The 19639-nt window shown below is 41.8% G+C and overlaps 1 protein-coding gene across 2 annotated transcripts in view; it reads left to right on the top strand.

Annotated features, from left to right (window-relative positions):
* The window catches only part of uvrag (UV radiation resistance associated gene), a 153905-nt gene that overhangs the window by 45377 nt on the left and 88889 nt on the right, over window positions 1-19639 (top strand). For both annotated transcript variants that reach the window (XM_021623519.3, XM_090192277.1), the window contains exons 7-8: window positions 2714-2819; window positions 17965-18091. In XM_021623519.3, coding sequence (XP_021479194.3) covers window positions 2714-2819; window positions 17965-18091 — 233 coding nt within the window. The remainder of the gene's footprint in view (window positions 1-2713; window positions 2820-17964; window positions 18092-19639) is intronic.

Raw genomic sequence — 19639 nt, 5'->3', positions numbered from 1 at the left:
TCCCTCCCTCCGTTCTTAGTGTGAAATCATTAGAAGTTAGTGTCTGACCCCACTTACTGAAGATACAGGAGTGATGAATGTTGGTCTGGGCTCCGTCCTCCTACCACACACAGTAATATCCTGAGGTGTCTGAGGAACAGCGTTTTTAATGAAAAAACATGGAGTGGGCTGGAGGCACCCTAGATCTGTGGAAATATCTCAGAGCTGGATTAGTGGAAACCAATTTTATGGAGGGTCAGGCATAAAACCCAGTAAAAGAGGCAGTTCCAGGAAGGCTCTGAGGGACTGCATACCGAAGCAAAACCCCTTTTCTCAACAGTCCCGTAAAGTTACAAAAATTCCCCACTTCCACTTCTTCCATGACCACAGGCCACATTCTCACTCTGCCATAACCACGTTCCCCACTGCAACCACTATGAACTCAACCACAAGTGGTTGTTGCATCATGAGAGGCGAGTGTATATAGTCCATGGACTAATACCCAGAGCTGCTGCTCACACATGGACCACATTCAAGTGCAAGCAGTGGGAAAGAGCTGCACCCGAGTACCCCCCCCTTCACCACCCGACCCCAAAAGGCCCATGATGTATGTAGCCTAGATGACTTATTGGCAGACAACTAGCTGCCTTGTTCAGCATGGATAGAGGAATGGAGTTTTTAGCCTCACTGATTTAGCCAATTACCTCATTTAAGAAAATTGAGGAACGAAAGCAACGGATATGGGATACGTGAGTGAAAAGAGGGACGTTTATCTGAAAAAGCTGTGGCTCCACGCCACCCTGCTTAATGTAACCTTTACAGAGAGAGAGAGAGAGAGAGAGAGAGAGAGAGAGAGAGGCATGTGTGGACCCAGGTGGTTGCAGTCACGTAGTGAAGAAAGATGTCCGTAGTCACAGAGACCAATTTTGTTAAATGTTTTTGATCAATTTTGAGATTGTGGTAAATTGGGAAAGACCAAAAGGCTTCTTTTCAGATTCGTGCTCCGAAGTGAGGTGTTGAGAATGATTGAGAATTTCTAAGAAAGAAGCATAGTATGAATTTTAGAAGAAAGTTGTGGTTGAATATTCCCATTATGTTATAAGTACTAGAGGAAGGGGAAACCACCAGGCCTCAGTATACCTGGACCCTGATGACAGTTTCAAAGGCCCCAGAAGTGGAGTATGAAAGATCGCAGAGTGTTTTGGCACCAGTACAGGATTATCCACAATCCTGGGCCCTTAAAATAGTCTTTGTGGCTTACATCAAGTCCACTGATTCAGCCAAAAGCTGAAGAACTCTGGTTTTGGTGCATTGATTGACTGAAGACTATGCATAGTGGTTTGGGGCGGGAATCTGCCTTAGCATTATCTAGGTTAAGTGCTGAGATATTACTATTAAACACAGGCCAGGCAGCACGTTCTTAGATCATCCTCAGGGTTCACTAGTAGCGAACAATAGACAGAAGGAGGGATTGTAGGATGGAGATGTGAGGAACAGCCTGCTTCAGAAAGAGGTGGAATGATGTGACTGGAAGAATGGTGGGTTGGAAAGTTGGGGCAGGGGGGCTGAAAGATAACCACATCTCTCCACCGGGAGCCCCCAGACCAGATGGTGGAACCATTCATACTGTAGATGAGAGAGAGAATGGGTCAGACACTGCCAGCCACACTGCCACATCTAACACTTACCTCCCATTGAGCGTGTCTGTAAATTGGACAAAACAAGGGTGATCTCGAGTCTCTCTGACAATATTATTGCTAATGCCTGCCCTCCTGCGTGTGAGGAGGACCCTCATATCTCAGCCTGGTGTGATGGTTGTCTGTTCCTATTAGATGTGTCCCTGGGGCAGCTCTGTTGTGGGGAGCATCTCAGTCTCCCTCTCTCCCTCCCTCCCCATGAGGCCTGGAGCTGTTGAAAGCATACTTGGAGAGTTAATCAAGTCTGTGATTGATAGCTGCAATAACGTTTAGGCTTGTCTTTTGGTATTGTTGTTATTGTTCCCTCTCCAGAGAGGACAATGAATGAATGACTTCAGTACCCAAAAGTTTTGGGAATGTCTTCCATGTTTGTGGTGAGGGTTTATTAAATGGCCCGTTGAGGTTTCTCTCAGTGGTCTGGATTTAGTATGTTTAGGTCCATAAGGCAACATTGAAGCCTTAAATTGTGGTTAGATATATTAGAAAATAAAAGTGATTAAAATACTGGTGGGTTATTTGTGGTTCTTGGGTATTTGAGAACCTGATATGTCCCCTGAATCTATAGGAGTCATTTTAATGAACTTTGTTCTTTCGACGTTCTCAAAACCTGCTTTGTCCTTTGTTAATTTGGAACTTTCATTAACTTTTGAGACATTTGGAGACAATACAGCACAACAATATAGATTAAACCCCAGTAAATTAGGAAAAGAAACAATGAGGGGAAACAAACTCGCCACAAATTTAGAACACACATGTGGTCCATCATAACTCATACTTCCTCACTCTGTCCTCCAAACAAACCTATATAACATTAACAAATAGCGCAGCTAACAAGATGGCTGACATTACGCTGTCCGTAGAGGAGAGTCGGACCTCTGTTCTTCTGTATAGTTATTTATTTACTCTCCTGCAGTTGTAATGTAAATCTGTCAGCATCACAGAAGCATCCTCTATTATACAGTACATGTCTGTTGAGTTCCTGTGGTAGAGAGCCTTTTGATTAATATCCTGATTTTCTTCCTCCCTGTACTTTCTAGGCTCCACACAGCACAGAGAGCCATCAAGCAGACCCAGGTGACGGTGCAGAAGATCGGGAAGGAGATTGAGGAGAAGCTGAGGACGACAGTGGCCTGCAACGAGCGGGTGAGTCAGCCAGCCACATACAGATCCTCCACTGATCTCTGCTCATCCACAACTCATCCTCTTGCAAACCCATTATCTATGTTGTGCCAATATCATGTGCTTACTATAATAATCAGTTTGTGAGATTAGACCTGGCTAGGAGAACTGAAGTCTTTGTTCTTTTTTTTATTTGACCAAAGATGATTGTGCTCGTCCAGATGAGAAGCACTAGCAGCTACTCCTGTAGTCAGCCAAAACAACCACCTGGGATCATCCAGCAATAATAATCTGTGGACGGCACCAAGCTAGCACTAGGCTAAATGCTCAGCACATTGTAGATAGTGTATTACACAGATCCTTATAATAATATGTAATTAGACCCTCAGGCTTTTATCATATCATCTATTTAGACAGATTAAGCGGTCACCCTCTATCGCCCTCAAACTCAACTCTGGACAGGGTTGGGGAGTAACGGATTACATGTAACAGATAAATGTATTCAGTATTCAGATTACAGATTCTTTTGAAAAACGAAATGATTACTTCTAGGATGACTTTTAAATTCATTCAAAAAAATATTTAACACCTTTCTGTTTTCTCAGTGACATTAAAATCAGCATTGAAAAAAGGTGCATGTTTAAATTTGTTCAATCTGAGCGAGTCTGATTACAAGTCAGAGAACACTATGATGACACACCAGATGCGTTTGATGGATTGCGGGAAAATAGCAGGAATAGGCTTTTGTAGTCCAAGCTAAGTCTTCCAAAGATAATGCTGCAGTCATTTTCCAACTTTAATAAACACTTGGAGGTAAGGATGACAGCAGTGGTGTAGCCTACGGGCAATACAGATATCACTTATTATTGATATCTAGGCTACATAGCGCATTGATGTGATTCACACTGCTGCTCTCTCATTTAGCTATTTGCGCCTTATGCATTGTAGATTTTTTTGAATGTGGATGGCTGTTCACAAATGTATATGTGTTTTTTACACCAATAATGGTTTAATTGAAGAAGTTTAAGCTGCCTATCAATCATTGTTTTGGCGACCAGGGGTATATTCAGTAAGGAATCCGTTTACTGTTTAAGAACCAAATGGAAGCAAACAGAGTAAAACGAGAGTTTCTCTTGGACAAATTCAGGTAGAACTCTCTCCGTTTTCGTTCCGTTTGCTTTCGTTTAAGAAAGGTTTTGCAACAGAATCGGCGTAATGAGTATTCCCCAGTGGTCAGCAACTAGAGGTCGACCGATTCTGATTTTTTTAACGCCGATACTGATTATTGGAGGACCCAAAAAAAGCCGATACTGATTATTGGAGGACCCAAAAAAAGCCGATACTGATAAATCTGCCATTTTTTTTTTACACTTGTGTGTATAAGGTAGTAGTTTTGGAATTGTTAGTTAGATTACTCGCTGGTTATTACTGCATTGTCGGAACCAGAAGCACAAGCATTTCGCTACACTCGCATTAACATCTGCTAACCATGTGTATGTGACAAATACATTTGATTTGATATTAGTTGTAATAATGAGAATTACAACAATGCTGAATGAACACTTATTTTAACTTAATATAATACATCAATAAAATCTATTTAGTCAAATAAATAATGAAACATGCTCAATTTGGTTTAAATAATGCAAAAACAAAGTGTTGGAGTAGAAAGTAGTAAAGTAAAAGTGCAATATGTGCCACGTTAAAAAGCTAACGTTTAAGTTCCTTGCTCAGAACATGAGAACATATAAAAGCTGGTGGTTCCTTTTAACATGAGTCTTTAATATTCCCAGGTAAGTTGTTTTAGGTTGTAGTTATTATAGGACTATTTCTCTCTATACCATTTGTGTTTCATATACCTTTGACTATCGGATGTTCTAATAGGTACTTGAGCATTGCCAGCCTAATCTCAGGAGTTGATAGGCTTGAAGTCATAAACAGTGCCATGCTTGAAGCATTGCGAAGAGACGCTGGCAAACGCAGTAAAGTGCTGTTTGAATGAATGGTTACGAGCCTGCTGCTGCCTTCCACCGCTCAGTCAGACTGCTCTATCAAATCATAGACTTAATTATAATATAATACACACAGAAATACGAGCCTTAGCTCATTAATATGGTCGAATCCGGAAACTATCATAACGAAAACAAAACATTTTATTTCATTTTATTTATTTATTATTTCAGTGAAATACGGAACCGTCCCGTATTTTATCTAACAGGTGGAATCCATGAGTCTAAATATTGCTGTTACATTGTACAGCCTTCAATGTTATGTCATAATTACGTAAAAGTCTGGCAAATTATTTCGCAACGAGCCAGGTGGCCCAAACTGTTGCATATACCCTGACTCTGCGTGCAATGAACGCAAGAGAAGTGACACAATTTCCCTAGTTAAAATAAATTAATGTTAGCAGGCAATATTAACTAAATATGCAGGTTAAAAAATATATACTGTGTATTTATTTTAAGAAAGGCGTTGATGTTTATAGTTAGGTACACATTGGTGCAACGACAGTGCATCTTTCGCGAATGCGCTTGTTAAATCACCCGTTTGGCGAAGTAGGCTGTGATTCAATGATAAATTTACAGGCACCGCAACGATTATATGCAACGCAGGACAAGCTAGATAAACTAGTAATATCATCAACCATGTGTAGTTAACTAGTGATTATGTTAAGATTGATTGTTTTTTTTAAAAAGATAAGTTTAATGCTAGCTAGCACCTTACCTTGGCTCCTTGCTGCACTCGCATAACAGGTAGTCAGCCTGCTACGCAGTCTCCTCGTGGAGTGCAATGTAATAGGACATGATCGGTATCCACAAATGCTGATTATCGATTGTTATGGAAACTTGAAATCGGACCCAATTAATCAGCCATTCCGATTTAATCGGTCAACCTCTACTTGCAACAGCTGCATAGTGCGGTACCCAACCTATGGAATTAAAGTTTCAGCGAGTTTCTCCCTTCTAAACTCACCCATGGTATTGTGCTCCATACAGTCAAAAACAAGTTTCATTTTTAAAAGACCACGAATGCGTCTTTTATTGCTCAAAAACGGACACATGCTCAAACCCACACACTTTTTATAGACTTAAACAGCTGCAAATTATCAAGATATCAAAATGTCACCAACAAATGTAAACAATAGGCGTCCTTAGCAAATGCACTATATGGGGTTAATTTTTCAAATGCAAATAAAGCTTTTCGGTAGTGCTCGAAGCATGCCATTCGAGAGCAGCATTTCTTCTTCAACTCAAAACAATTTGGCTAATCTATATTTCCCAAGTCCTAATCTTGAAGATCAGGTATTTTTAAATTAATTGGAATAGCTGGAAAGATGTAAAGATAATCATATTATTACCTGTAGTAGAAAGCAATGGGTTATAGCAGGCCAACATAACCAGCCCATAAAGTAAAATGTAACATCCAAACTCTAACATTGATTTATCCTGCAATGGATGTTGTTCAATTAGTAATATTCATTTTTGTCTTCTTCTAATGCCTCTTAAGCAGGTTGACATTGGCGATATTGTTAAAATTAATGAAAACAAAAATGAGCTTTTTGGTCTTAATTGAAGGTTAGGGTTAGGCATTAGGGGTTAGCAGTGTGGTTAACTATAGGGTTAAGGTTAGGTTTACGTTTAAAACCAGATTTTATGACTTTGGCTGTAATCCAATTACTTTACTGAGTTCTGGTAATCCAAAAGTTAAGCTACTGATTTACAATTTTGGACAGGTAACTAGTAACTGTAACAGATACATTTAGAAAGTAACCTACCCAACCCTGACTCTGGACTTCAAAACCAGTGCCACTGCATTCTTTATTGTTCCCCTCTAATCAGGGACTGATTTAGACGGGTGCAATTAGTAATCAGGTACAACAGAAAACCAGCAGAAAAAAAAAAAAGTGTAACTTTATTTCCACCCTCCAAGTCAAATCAAAACCAATAAAAAGAAAGCATATTTAAAAATGTTGGAATTGGCTTCCAAACAGCTGTGAAAACGGAGTGGTAATCCTAGGTTTTAAATGTTGTGTTTATTGTAAACGTACACTTCAAAAGGTCCTGTTAAAAAAGCCCTGGGGCTCTGACACTTTCATGTTTTGGGGCTCAAGGTATAGGCTACACTGTCAAGTTAAAAGCTGATTTTTGCACACAAGATTTAGCCGCCCTCCCCCCTTTCCTCCACAGCTTTCTCTACAGTGTGTGTGTTCCTACAGTGCCTTCAGAAAGCATTCACACCCATGGACTTTTTCCACATTTTGTTTTGTTACAACCAGAATTTAAAATTAAATTGAGATTGTTGTCACTGGCCTACACATACTACCCTATAATGTCAGTGGAGTTATGTTTTTGAAAAATGTAACTAATTCATTAAAAATGAAAGCTGAAATGTCTTTAGTCAATAAGTAGTCAACCACTTTTGTTATGGCAAGCCTAAATAAGTTCAGAAGTAAAAATGTGCTTAACAAGTCACATAATAAGTTGTGTGTGCATGTGCAATAATCGTGTACCCCACAGATACAATTTCAAACACACATTCAACTACAAAGACCAGGGAGGTTTTCCAATGCCTCGCAAAGAAGGGTGCCTATTTGTAGATGGGTAACAATAAATAAAAAATAATATCCCTTTGAGCAATGTGGAATTATTAATTACACTTTGGATGGTGTATCAATAAACTCAGTCACGACAAAGATGACAAACTCCATTACCTTAGAGGAAGGAAACTGCTCAGGGATTTCACAATGAGGCCAATGGTGTCTTTAACAATTACAGAGTTCAATGGCTGCGACAGGAGAAAACTGAAGCTGGCTCAACAACATTGTAGTTACTCCACAATACTAAGCCACTTGACAGAGTGAAAAGGAAGCCTGTATAGAATTAAAAAAAAATATTCCAAAACATGCATCCTGTTTGCAACAAGGCACTAAAGTAGTACTGCAAAGAAATGAACTGGATGTCCTGAATACAAAGTGTTATCTTTGGGGCAAATCTAATGCAACATATTACTGAGTACCACTCTCCATATTTTAAATCATAGTGGTGGCTGCATCATGTTATGGGTATGCTTGTAATTGTAAACATGTTCAGGGGTATTTCATGTTAAACAAATGATAAGCAATTTGACAGAGCTTGAGTAATTTTGAACAGAATAATGGGCAAATATTGTACAATCGCTGCCAAATGTGATTCGAAAATGTATTGACTCAGGGGTGGGAATACTTATGTAAATTAGATATTTCTGTTTTTCATTTTCAATTAATGTGCAAACATTTCAAAGAATATGTTTTCACTTTGTCATTATGGGGTATTGTGTGTAGAAGGGTGAGAGAGAGAATATATGGCTGTAACACAACAAAATGGAATAAGTCAAGGGTTATGAATACTGTGTGTGTGTGTGTGTGGCTGTCATCACGGTCAGAGGAGACTGCTCCAACAGTTTCTTGTTGTTGTTCACCTACATACCTCAGTTAGTTGTCCCCTTCTCTCTCAGCCTGTTGTTGTCTGAGTGCTGTGTTCTTTACCACTGAACTAAACTGACTACTTACTAGCACCTCAGTCAATCAGATGATGAAGACACACACACACTACAGCACAATGTTCCTATTGAAAAGGCCTTTTGGCTGATACTTCCTCTCAATGAAACATTCCAAAGCCTTTTAGAGTTCACCTCAGCTAATAAATCATGTTCTATCTCCTTTTGATCAGCCACCGCTGCTCTCTCTGTGTACTGTAGCTGAGACAGATCCTTTTAAAATGATCCCACTGAGTTATTGGTTTCGAAAGAGGGGAGCATTGTGTGTGTCTTACTCTGAGTCTCCCCTCTCTGTTTATGAGTGCTCTCCCTGTTAGTATCTCTCTCTCCCTCTGTCTGCCCACCCCACCTCACGTCTGTGTGGGATCAAAGGGTGTGGAATGGAGCCCACCAACACGGCCCGGCGTGGCCCTTTCACCCTCTCACCCACACTCTGCCATTGATCTCCAGGGTTACGGCCAGGTTATGCCTCTGTCGCTGTTGACTCAGCTGACCAACTGGCTGTTTGATGTCCGGGGACCTTCAGACAAGCAATACACAGCGCTTTGGCTGTAAGGCGCACACACATGCACACACACACACACATGCACAGTCACACACACGCATGCATGCACACACACACACGCACCCGCGCAAGCACTACATACATCACACACACCGGCCTTAGCCTACCTGTCAACTCTGGCATTTGGCAAAAGGCTAGAGGAGGGCTGTAGTTAGTGGTGGTTAACACGCGAGCTGCAGCATTCCTGCACTACATATGGGCTCTGACACTCCGGGAGATGGGGGCTCTATCTAGCCTGTCTGAGTGACTGACACCCTCTGTTTTCCTAAAAAAAAAGCCTCAGAAGACCTTGATAAGAGGCATATCAGCATTTACTGATCCTGGCTGCGATCGCCATCTGTGTGTGTCCGTCCGTGTGCGTGCCTACATTTGTGCCTGCGTGCGTGTACGTGTCTTCTGTGTGTGTGTTGATACCACACACAGCTGCAGGCAACTGGCAAAATAAATGCTCTCTCTAAATAACAAGGTTAAAATTCCTGCTGGGTCAGAAGATAGAATGCAGGACTGACTGGGATGATCATATCAAGCAGCCAGATTGGAAGAGGAGGGAGATGCTCAGTCAGCTTACTCTCTCTCTGGTTTTCATTAGCCTCCTTGGCGGTGGATTATGATACTGATCAGAGGAATCAAAATGGGTTTGAGTTGGAGGACAAGCTCTCTCTCTCCATCCATCCCTCTTTCTCCTCTAATCTTTCCAACTTTGTGCCCTGCGAAAGAGCAAGCGCTGTTCTTCATTTGGGGGGTAGTACATCCAGGGCTGGAGGGGGCCTCCCAACAGGCCTTAAGTGAACCCCAGATAGAGTGAGATGTTCGGGGATGGTGTTGGGGCCTGATGGGGAGGCACCCTGTGGTGGCTGGAGATGTTGACTAATTGACTTGCATATACTAATGGCTCTATCCAGGTATACCCAGGCGACGGGGCATGTGGTGAGCTAGATGTCATCTGGTGTTGATGCTAGCCCTGTGTGTGTGACCCTGCACCACCTTCTCCCCACCCCTAAGGGTGCAATGCTGATGCTGTACTATTTCTTACATGGTAGCACATTTATCTTGTCTCCCCCACACTTGTTTGAGAATCTCCAGTCCTCACGTCTCTCATGATCATTTCTCATATGCCCCTTCCTCCCCCTTTCCAAGCGAGACCATTTGGAAGCCATCTGGACACACACACACACCTAAACACACAGCTCAGCTTCTCTCCTACTGCTCTGACAGTCTGAAGTGTTTGATATGGTGATAAACTGTGACTTCAGGCTGTGTGGTGAATACCACAGCAGGATTCAGTCTCTCTGTCCACTCCAATGTAATCAGAATCTAATGTTTCACTGGCGCAGCCTCCTCCGTCACCCCTGTGCCCCGCAGTCCCATGATCATTCTACAGCCAGCTGTCTGCCAGCCAGGGAAGAGAAGTATTTGGTTCAGTTCAGCACTCATGGACTAATCGTCATCTACCTGGCCTGGCCTGGCCTGGCCTGGCCTTGGATAGTTAGGACTGCAATATAATGGCTAACTCTATGCCCCCCCCTCCCGCACCAACTCCATTGGCTTGTCTGCAGCTGATAAATTAGTGAATAGGTGATGTTGGTGCTCTCTCATCTTCTTCTCGTACAGTACATGTTTGCCAAAACATGGATAACCTTTGTTTAACCAGCTAATTAGCTGCTATTAGCAAAAATGTGTTTTGAGTTCCCTTTTTCAGATAATAGGCTATGTTAGTGTTTACACTTCCTCTTCCAATTACAATGTAGGGAGGTGAAAATAATGAAAACTATCTACCAAATCTAATAATTTAAAATGTTGATTACAACAATACTGAATGTATTGTACAAATCTGTCATCCTGCCCCTGAACAAGGCAGTTAACCCACTGTTCCTAGGCCGTTATTGAAAATAAGAATTTGTCCTTAACTGACTTGCCTAGTTAAATAAAGGAAAAATAAATAAAAATATGATGGGGGTCCGTGGGTCTCCGGTTTGCCTGGGTGGAGGTCCATGGGCAAAAAAAGGTTGAAGACCCCTGGTCTGAGAGAAAAGGGCAGAAGTGAGGAAGGTCCAGTTCCTGGATGTAGTAAGCCCCGCTCCAGGCCTTAGAGGGTTCAGCCACAATGTCAGTCCCAGAATGAACCAGTCACAAAGCCCACCCACTTCTATCAGATAACACTTTAATACATAACACACTGGCCCTTTACGCCAGTTAGTGCGGTGTTCTCTCTCTCGCTTGGCAGTGACGTCAAACCCATTCACGTCCTTGAACTATATTTAGTACAATATCAAAATGCACCACAGGACAAATTCCATATGGTGTAATTGTATGACATTGGTGTCAACATAGTAGGTTAGTCCAAGTGTCTACACAGGCCACATTGAAGATTTTAAGATTGTCATTATCTATCATGCTTCCAGTGTCAATCTAAGTTGGGATTTTGAGGAAATTTATACATTTATTTTTTAACTGTGATCGACCGCCTTGGTTCTGTCTTATGTAGCAAAATTTGAAAGTGTTTTTTTTTTACATTGGATTAAGAGCTACAAAATGGTATATCATACACTGCACTTGAGGAACAACGGGAAAGTAATTCTACTTTGAAAGTTGATAAACTTGTAACCTCACTTTTGAGAAAATGGCCTGTTTTGGTACCTACTGGAGAGCTCTTCTTTGTCTACACCCATTCAGCATCGTTCACGCCCTCTTAAGCTTTTTGCCCCAACAATCTCTTTAAGAGTTTATCTGAGCTTTCTGTCTAAACAACAACAGTCAAGCGCCCAAGCTAACTGGTTAACGTTGGCAAGCTTGCTAGCTACTTCCAGACACAAATGAGAGAACCGCTCACTGACCATTTTCTCGCCCTAGCAGAGCTGGTAGGCTGTTTTTATGTTATCCCGAGTGTTGGTGACTGCAACTGTGCTGCTGTCAACAATTTATGTTTTTTTGGCAACATTTACTGACACCGGCCATATTCAGCGGGTGTTGAGCGTTAATTTGTCAGTTACTCTGCGCTCTGGCACACTCAGACGAGAGTGCTCTGAAATCGGAGTAGAGCAAATTTACCAGCTACGTCTATCAATAGTTGTCGCAGTGACATTCTATTGAAAAGGATACTTTCAAAGTGGTCTTTTAAGACATGTAGCTAGCTAGGTAAACAATGAACCATAATCCCAACTCATGACATTACTACCCTGCATGAAGATGCAGGTAGCTAACCAACCAGGTTCAATGTTAGCTAGCTAAAATTAGGATATAACTAGCAAAGCAAATGGCTCTGAGATAAAAAATAATAAGATCATACACGTAATGTTAGCTAGCTAGCTAACAGTACACTTTAACTTGAAATGAAAATGACTTTCTGTCAAAATTAGAAAAGTGTAATATTTGAAAATGTTGCGAGCTAGACTATCTTACCTGTATACATCACAGATGGACGCTGCTTCCTGTCACGGATGCCATGGTTGTCCTTAGTTTGAAGATGTAATCCGGAGTCAGGTGTTTTCTCCATCTCCTTAGCTATCATACTGTAATTCCACTGATTTCAAAACTCGGTCTTCCAAAAAGTGGAGAGCAACACTTACACAGTTCTACTACACGATACATAAAAAAAGCTGAGTTAGACAGGATTACCTACACTTACTGACCAGCTCAAAGAGAAGCGTGCTATATGGCAGACCAATCCGTACTCATTTCTCGGCATGTCCAGCCCACTCATTACCTCAGCCAATCATGGCTAGCGGGAAGGTTGCTGACTTTTTCTGTGGCTAAACCAACTAGGCTCGTAATTTAACAATTATATTCATATTTACAGATGTCATGCAGGTATGTTATTAAGGTACATGAACGTTCACATGTTCCATTTCTGCCAAAAAAACGCATTTTGCTAAAAAAAAAGGTTTACTTTCAAATGGCTCTCCTGTGAAGTAGTGACCTGCGACATACACCTAGTTTCCTGAGTATTTTGAAATGCATTTCAGAAATAAATAGTTTAAAAGCATATAGTATTGTTATTTGACCTGTTTCTGTATCGTACTATATTTAGTCTTTGGACACATTTCATGAATCAAGTCATGTGAATACTTGTTTAAATTATATATACAAATACATCTATATATATATATATATATAAATACACCTCACCCCTAGACTACATGCAGTATAAGCAAATGCAAGTCAATGGAGACTGGAGAGTGAGTAATTTCAGAGTTTTCCCTCTTTCTCATATCTTAAACATGTTCAGATCTCAATAATTGTTGGTATATACACTACCATTCAAAAGTTTGGGGTTACTTAGAAATGTCCTTGTTTTTGAAGGGAAAGGGAAAAGTTTTTGTCCATTTAAAATAACATCAAATTGATCAGAAATACAGTGTAGACATTATTAATGTTTTAAATGACTATTGTAGCTGGAAAATCTACATAGGCGTACAGAGGCCCATTATCAGCAACCAGCACTCCTGTGTTTCAATGGCAGGTTGTGTTAGCCTTTTTAAAATTATGACTTGGATTAGCTAGTTGATAATTAGAAAACCCTTTTGCAATTATGTTGGCACAGCTGAAAACTGTTGTCCTGATTAAAGAAGCAATAAAACTGGCCTTCTTTAGACTAGTTGAGTATCTGTAGTATCAGCATTTGTAGGTTAGATTACAGGCTCAAAATGGCCAGAAACAAAGACCTTTCTTCTGAAACTCATCAGTCTATTCTTGTTCTGAGAAATACAGGCTATTCCATGTGAGAAATTGCCAAAAAACTGAAGATCTCGTACAACACTGTGTACTACTCCCTTCACAGAACAGGGCAAACTATCTCTATCCAGAATAGAAAGAGGAGTGGGAGGCCCCGGTGCACAACTGAGCAAGAGGGCAAGTACATTAGAGTGTCTAGTTTGAGAAACACGCCTCACTTGTCCACTACTGGCAGCTTCATTAAATAGTACCGTCAAAACAACAGTCTCAACGTCAACAGTGAAGAGGCGATTCCGAGATGCTGGCCTTCTAGACAGAGTTGCAAAGAAAAAGCCATGTCAGACTGGCCCCCCAAAAATACAAGATTAAGATGGGAAAAAGAACACAGACATTGGACAGAGGAACTCTGGCTAGAATTGTGCAAAGAAGTCATTTACACGGCACTTCATCCTAGAATGAGGTCCTGAGTGCTCTGGAGCAGGTTTTCATCAAGCATCTCTCTGTACTTGGCTCCGTTCATCTTTCCCTCGATCCTGAGGCTCCCTGTCGCTGAAATTCATCCCCACAGCATGATGCTGCCACCACCATGCTTCACCGTAGGGATGGTGCCAGGTTTCCCCCAGACGTGACGCTTGGCATTCAGGCCAAAGAGTTCAATCTTGGTTTCATCAGACCAGAGAATCTTGTTTCTCATGGACTGTGGGTTCTTTAGGTGCCTTTTGGCAACTCCAAGCGGGTGGTCATGTTCCATTTACTTAGGAGTGGCTTCCGTCTGGCCACTCTACCATAACGGCCTGATTGGTGGAGTGCTGCAGAGATGGTTGTCCTTCTGGAAGGTTCTCCCATCTCCACAAAGGAACTCTGGAGCTCTGTCAGATCGACCATCGAGTTATTGGTCATCTCCCTGACCAAGGCCCTTCTTCCCCGATTGATTTTTGCTCTGACATGCACTGTCAACTGTGGGACCTTGTATGGACAAGTGTGGGCCTTTCCAAATCATGTCCAGTCAATTGAATTTGCCACAGGTGGACCCCAATCAAATTGTGGAAACATCTCAAGGATGATCAATGGAAACAGGATGCACCTGAGCTCAATTTCAAGTCTCATAGCAGAGGTTCTGAATACTTATGTAAATCTGGTGTTTTTATTTTCAATAGATTTGCAAAAATGTATATTCAAATTTTGGTCCAGGCAAGAAATATACTAAAAATTAAGATCTGAACATGTTTAAGATGATAGAGAATTTTGTAAAATTACTCTCTCTCCAGTCTCTATTGACTTGCATTGGATTTGCTTATACTGCATATTCTCTAGTGGTGTGTGTGTGTGTGTGTGTGGATTTATTTAGATATTGTTGATATATACACTACCGGTCAAAAGTTTTTAGAACACCTACTCATTCAAGGGTTGTTCTTTATTTTTTACTATTTTCTACATTGTAGAATGATAGTGAAGACATCAAAACTATGAAATAACACATGGGATTATGTAGTAGCCAAAAAACTGTTAAACAAATCAAAATATATTTTATATATGAGATTCTTCAAATAGCCACCCTTTGCCCTGATGACAGCTTTGCACACTCTTGGCATTTTCTCAACCAGCTTCACCTCGAATGCTTTCCAACAGTCTTGAAGGAGTTCCCATATATGCTCAGCACTTGTTGGCTGCTTTTCCTTCACTCTGTGGCCCAACTCATCCCAAACCATCTCAATTGGGTTGAGATCGGGTGATTGTGGAGGCTAGGTCATCTGATGCAGCACTCCATCACTATCTTTCTTGGTCAAATAGCCCTTACACAGCCTGGAGGTGTGTTGGGTCATTGTCTTGTTGAAAAATAAATGATAGTCCCACTAAGCGCAAGCCAGGTGGGATGGCGTATTGCTGCAGAATGCTGTGGTAGCCATGCTGGTTAAGTGTGCCTTGAATTATTTTAAAAAATACTGATAATGTCACCAGCAAAGCACCCCCACACCATCACACCTCCTTCATGCTTCATTGTGGGAACCACACATGCTTAGATCATCCATTCACCAGCTCTGTGTCTGACAAAGACACTGCGTTTGGAACCAAAAATCGCAAATTTGGACTAATCAGACCAAAGGACAGATTTCCACTGGTCTATTGTCCATTGCTCGTGTTTCTTGGCCCAAGCAAGTCTGTTCTTTTTATTGGTGTCCTTTAGTAGTGGTTTCTTTGCAGCAGTTCGACCATGAAGGCCTGATTCACTCAGTCTTCTCTGAGCAGTTGATGTTGAGATGTGTCTGTTACTAGAACTCTGTGAAGCATTTATTTGGGCTGCAATCTGACGTGCAGTTAACTGTAACTGCAGTAGAAGTAACTCTGGGTCTTCCTTTCCTGTGGCGGTCCTCATGACAGCCAGTTTCATCATAGCGCTTGATGGTTTTTGCGACTGAACTTTCTAACTTCTTGATATTTCCTGTATTGACTGACCTTCATGTCTTAAAGTAATGATGGACTGTTGTTTCTCTTTGCTCATTTGAGCTGTTCTTGCCATAATATGGACTTGGTCTTTTACCAAATAGGGCTATCTTCTGTATACCACCCCTACCTTGTCACAACACAACTGATTGGCTCAAATGCATTCAGAAGGAAATAAATTCCACAAATTAACTTTTAACAAGGCACACCTGTTAATTGAAATGCATTCCAGGTGACTACCTCATGAATCTGGTTGAGATAATGCCAAGAGCGTGCAAAGGGAGGCCACTTTTTTTGAAGAATCTCAAATATGATCATAGTTTTGACACACACACACACACACACACACACACACACACACACACACACACACATATATATATATATATATATATATATATATATATATATATATATATATATATATATATATATATATATATATATATATATATATATACACGCACACACATGCACAATACATGACCAGAAGTATGTGGACACCTGCTCGTCGAACATCTCATTCCAAAATCATGGGCGTTCAATATGTAGTTGGTCCCCCCCACTCTTCTGGGAAGGCTTTCCACTGGATGTTGGAACAATGCAGCGGGGACTTCCATTCAGCCACGAGGATTAGTTAGGTCGGGCACTGATGTTGGGCGATTAGGCTTGGCTCGCAGTCAGCGTTCTGATTCATCCCAAAGGTGTTCGATTGGGTTGAGGTCAAGGCACTGTGCAGGCCAGTCAAGTTCCTCCACACCGATCTCGACAAACTATTTCTGTATGGACCTCGCTTTGCCCACAGGGGCATTGTCTTGCTGAAACAACAAGAACAAGTTCAATGGCGGCGAGCTTTACACCACTCTAGCTGACACTTGGCATTGTGCATGGTGATCTTAGGTTTTTGTGCCGTTGCTTGGCCATGGAAACCCATTTCATGAAGCTCCTGACAAACAGTTATTGTGCTGACATTGCTTCCATTGGCAGTTTGGAACTTGGTTTTGAGTGGTGCAACCGAGGACAGATGATTTTTACGCGCTTCAGCACTCGGCGGTCCCGTTCTGTGAGCTTGTGTGGCCTATCACTTCGCGGCTGAGCCTTTGTTGCTCCTAGACGTTTCCACCTCACAATAACAGTACTTACAGTCGACCGGGGCAGCTCTAACAGGGCAGACACTTGATGGAAAGGTGGCATCCTTTGACGGTACCATGTTGAAAGTCACTGAGCTCTTCAGTAAGGCCATTCTACTGCCAATGTTTGTCTATGGAGATGTCTAGGTGCTCGATTTTATACACCGGCCGGCAACTGGTGTGGCTGAAATAGCCAAATCCACTCATTTTGAAGGGGTGTCCACATACTTTTGTGTTTTTACCACAAATTATTAAGATCTGATCATTTGAACATGTATTCACATGAATTCACATTTATAAAATATGTCCAAAGACTAAATATAGTACAGTGTAAAAAACTTGTATTTTAGACAAACACTTTGGCCAATTGAAGAATCATTTTCCAGATTTGTCCATCAGTAAGCTCAGAGAACAAGTGTACCAAAGGAAATTATATTTTTCCGTTATGGACATGAAGAGGTTAACTCGCATTTGCCCTTTATATGAGGATCTCCAATTTCTCTCGTGAGGGATTTTGGAGGGGTTATTTTGAAAGACCTTGTTTGAGGCCCCACTTGTCTTCATCCATCCAGTATTGACAGTGTATAATGGGTTATGAGAGGCGTATTGAATGAGTTTGTTATGGGATTGGCCCTAGATTGTGTGGCTTGTTCTGAGAGACCTAATGGGGATATGGTGTTGAGCTGGAATAATGAAAAGCACTTGCTGTGGTGAAACATATATATACTCTCTTTCTATTTCTTTCTTTCTCACTCTCTCTCGGTTTATTCTTCATTTTCTCCTCTCCACCTCTCTCTCTCCTTTCTTCGCTCTCTCTCTGCAGAAGAAGGAGCGGGAGTGTATGCAGATGCGTCTCGGGATGCTACGAGGTGAGCTGGAGAGACAGAGGAAGGTGCTGGGCCGGGAGACAGACCTGCGGCAGAAGGAGAGAGCACAGCTTCAGAAGAAAGGTAAGGGGTATTTGGAGTTGGACACAACTGGCTGGCATTTACAAGCCACTAGATATTACAATTTCAAATTGCATATAGTGTGGGGACTGGCGTCCATATGGGATTGTACTCCTGTTATGTACCTTACACTGGGGTTGCCCTAAACGGGACCCTAGTATTCTGTGTAGTGCACTACCTCTGATAGATCCTACGAGACTGGTATGCTGAAGGTCAGCCAACTGCTGTTCTTGGGCTACTTATTTCACGGCATGTTCCACTCCAGACCATTACAGTACAGTAGAGTACAGTACAGCACCTCACACACAGGAAACCTCTTTCACTGTTGACCGGCTGGAGTCTCTGAGTCACTCCACTACAGTGACAGTTTTCCCCCTTGCCGTGCGACACTCTGACAGACTTTTCTGTGCCGGCCAGCCAAGTTGTTCTACCAGGGCCGGTAATGTAACACGTTAGCGTTTTATGGCGTCGTTGAGTCAATTATATGGGTTCAATAACAGAATAACTGCCGGCTGTATCATGTCTGGGATGGGTGGGTTTGTTTTACTGGCATGTTTACTGCTCCATATCCGTTATGTCCGCAGGGAAATAAACCTAACAGAGTTCATATTCAACACCACCACCATGATGGGCACGCACAGACCGGTTCACACATGCACAGAACAATACATATATACTTTTATGGCATTGATATTAATGTCTTGGCTCTTTTCCTGTAGGTATATGGGATTATCCAGGTGGCTTAGATAATTAAGTGAATCACATCTTGTAAGTATGTACGCAGCTGTCCTATACGTAGTCTATGCATTCATACATTTTGTGACTGTGAGGTGTGTTATCAACCTTTCATAAAAAATGGCACCTGCTAGTCATAGGAGGAATATGAGCAATTAGGGAAGGCACATCGAATGAGCTTCCAGTTTTTTTTGAGAGGTCGTGTCTCTGATGGACCTGGGGCCAGATCATGTTGACCCTCCACTCCTTGTGTCTGAGTGACTTTCAAAGCTTTCACTTCTGGCAGACCCATCCGTGTCCCTCTCTCCGTCTCCCTCCTTCTTCCTCTCCTGTTTTCTCTGACCAGTCTGTTATTGTATTTGTTTAACAGCAGGGTGGGGTGGGCAGTGTTGTTTAACAGCAGGGTATGGTAGGGTGTGTTCAAAGAGGACTGGGGGGATGAAGTCTCTGATGGATCCAGGTTCTGTGTTTGGCCAAAGGTCAGGAAGCCATGGTGGTTTGGTTCTCCCTAAAATGGCTTGTGTTATTGATTTGACTGGTTGTCTGGACCGCAGCCCAGCATACCTGCCTGCACACACTGTGTTCATAACCTCCAGGCTCTCACACACACACACACACACACACAAAAAAAAACTACCCTGAGGTATGGTTTGTGTCCCCGTCCTGACGAATGGCCCTTAATCCTCTGTGTCACCACTGCTGGATTAAGAATGTCTTTTTATTTTTTATTTAACTAGGCAAGTCAGCTAAGAACAAATTCTTATTTTCAATGACTGCCTCGGAACAGTGGCTTGTTCAGGGGCAGAACGACATATT

Source organism: Oncorhynchus mykiss, chromosome 12 (genome assembly GCF_057628025.1).
Source record: "Oncorhynchus mykiss isolate SJ-2025 chromosome 12, ASM5762802v1, whole genome shotgun sequence".
NCBI classification, from domain to species: domain Eukaryota; kingdom Metazoa; phylum Chordata; class Actinopteri; order Salmoniformes; family Salmonidae; genus Oncorhynchus; species Oncorhynchus mykiss.
This window is presented reverse-complemented; position numbering and strand designations above follow the sequence as displayed.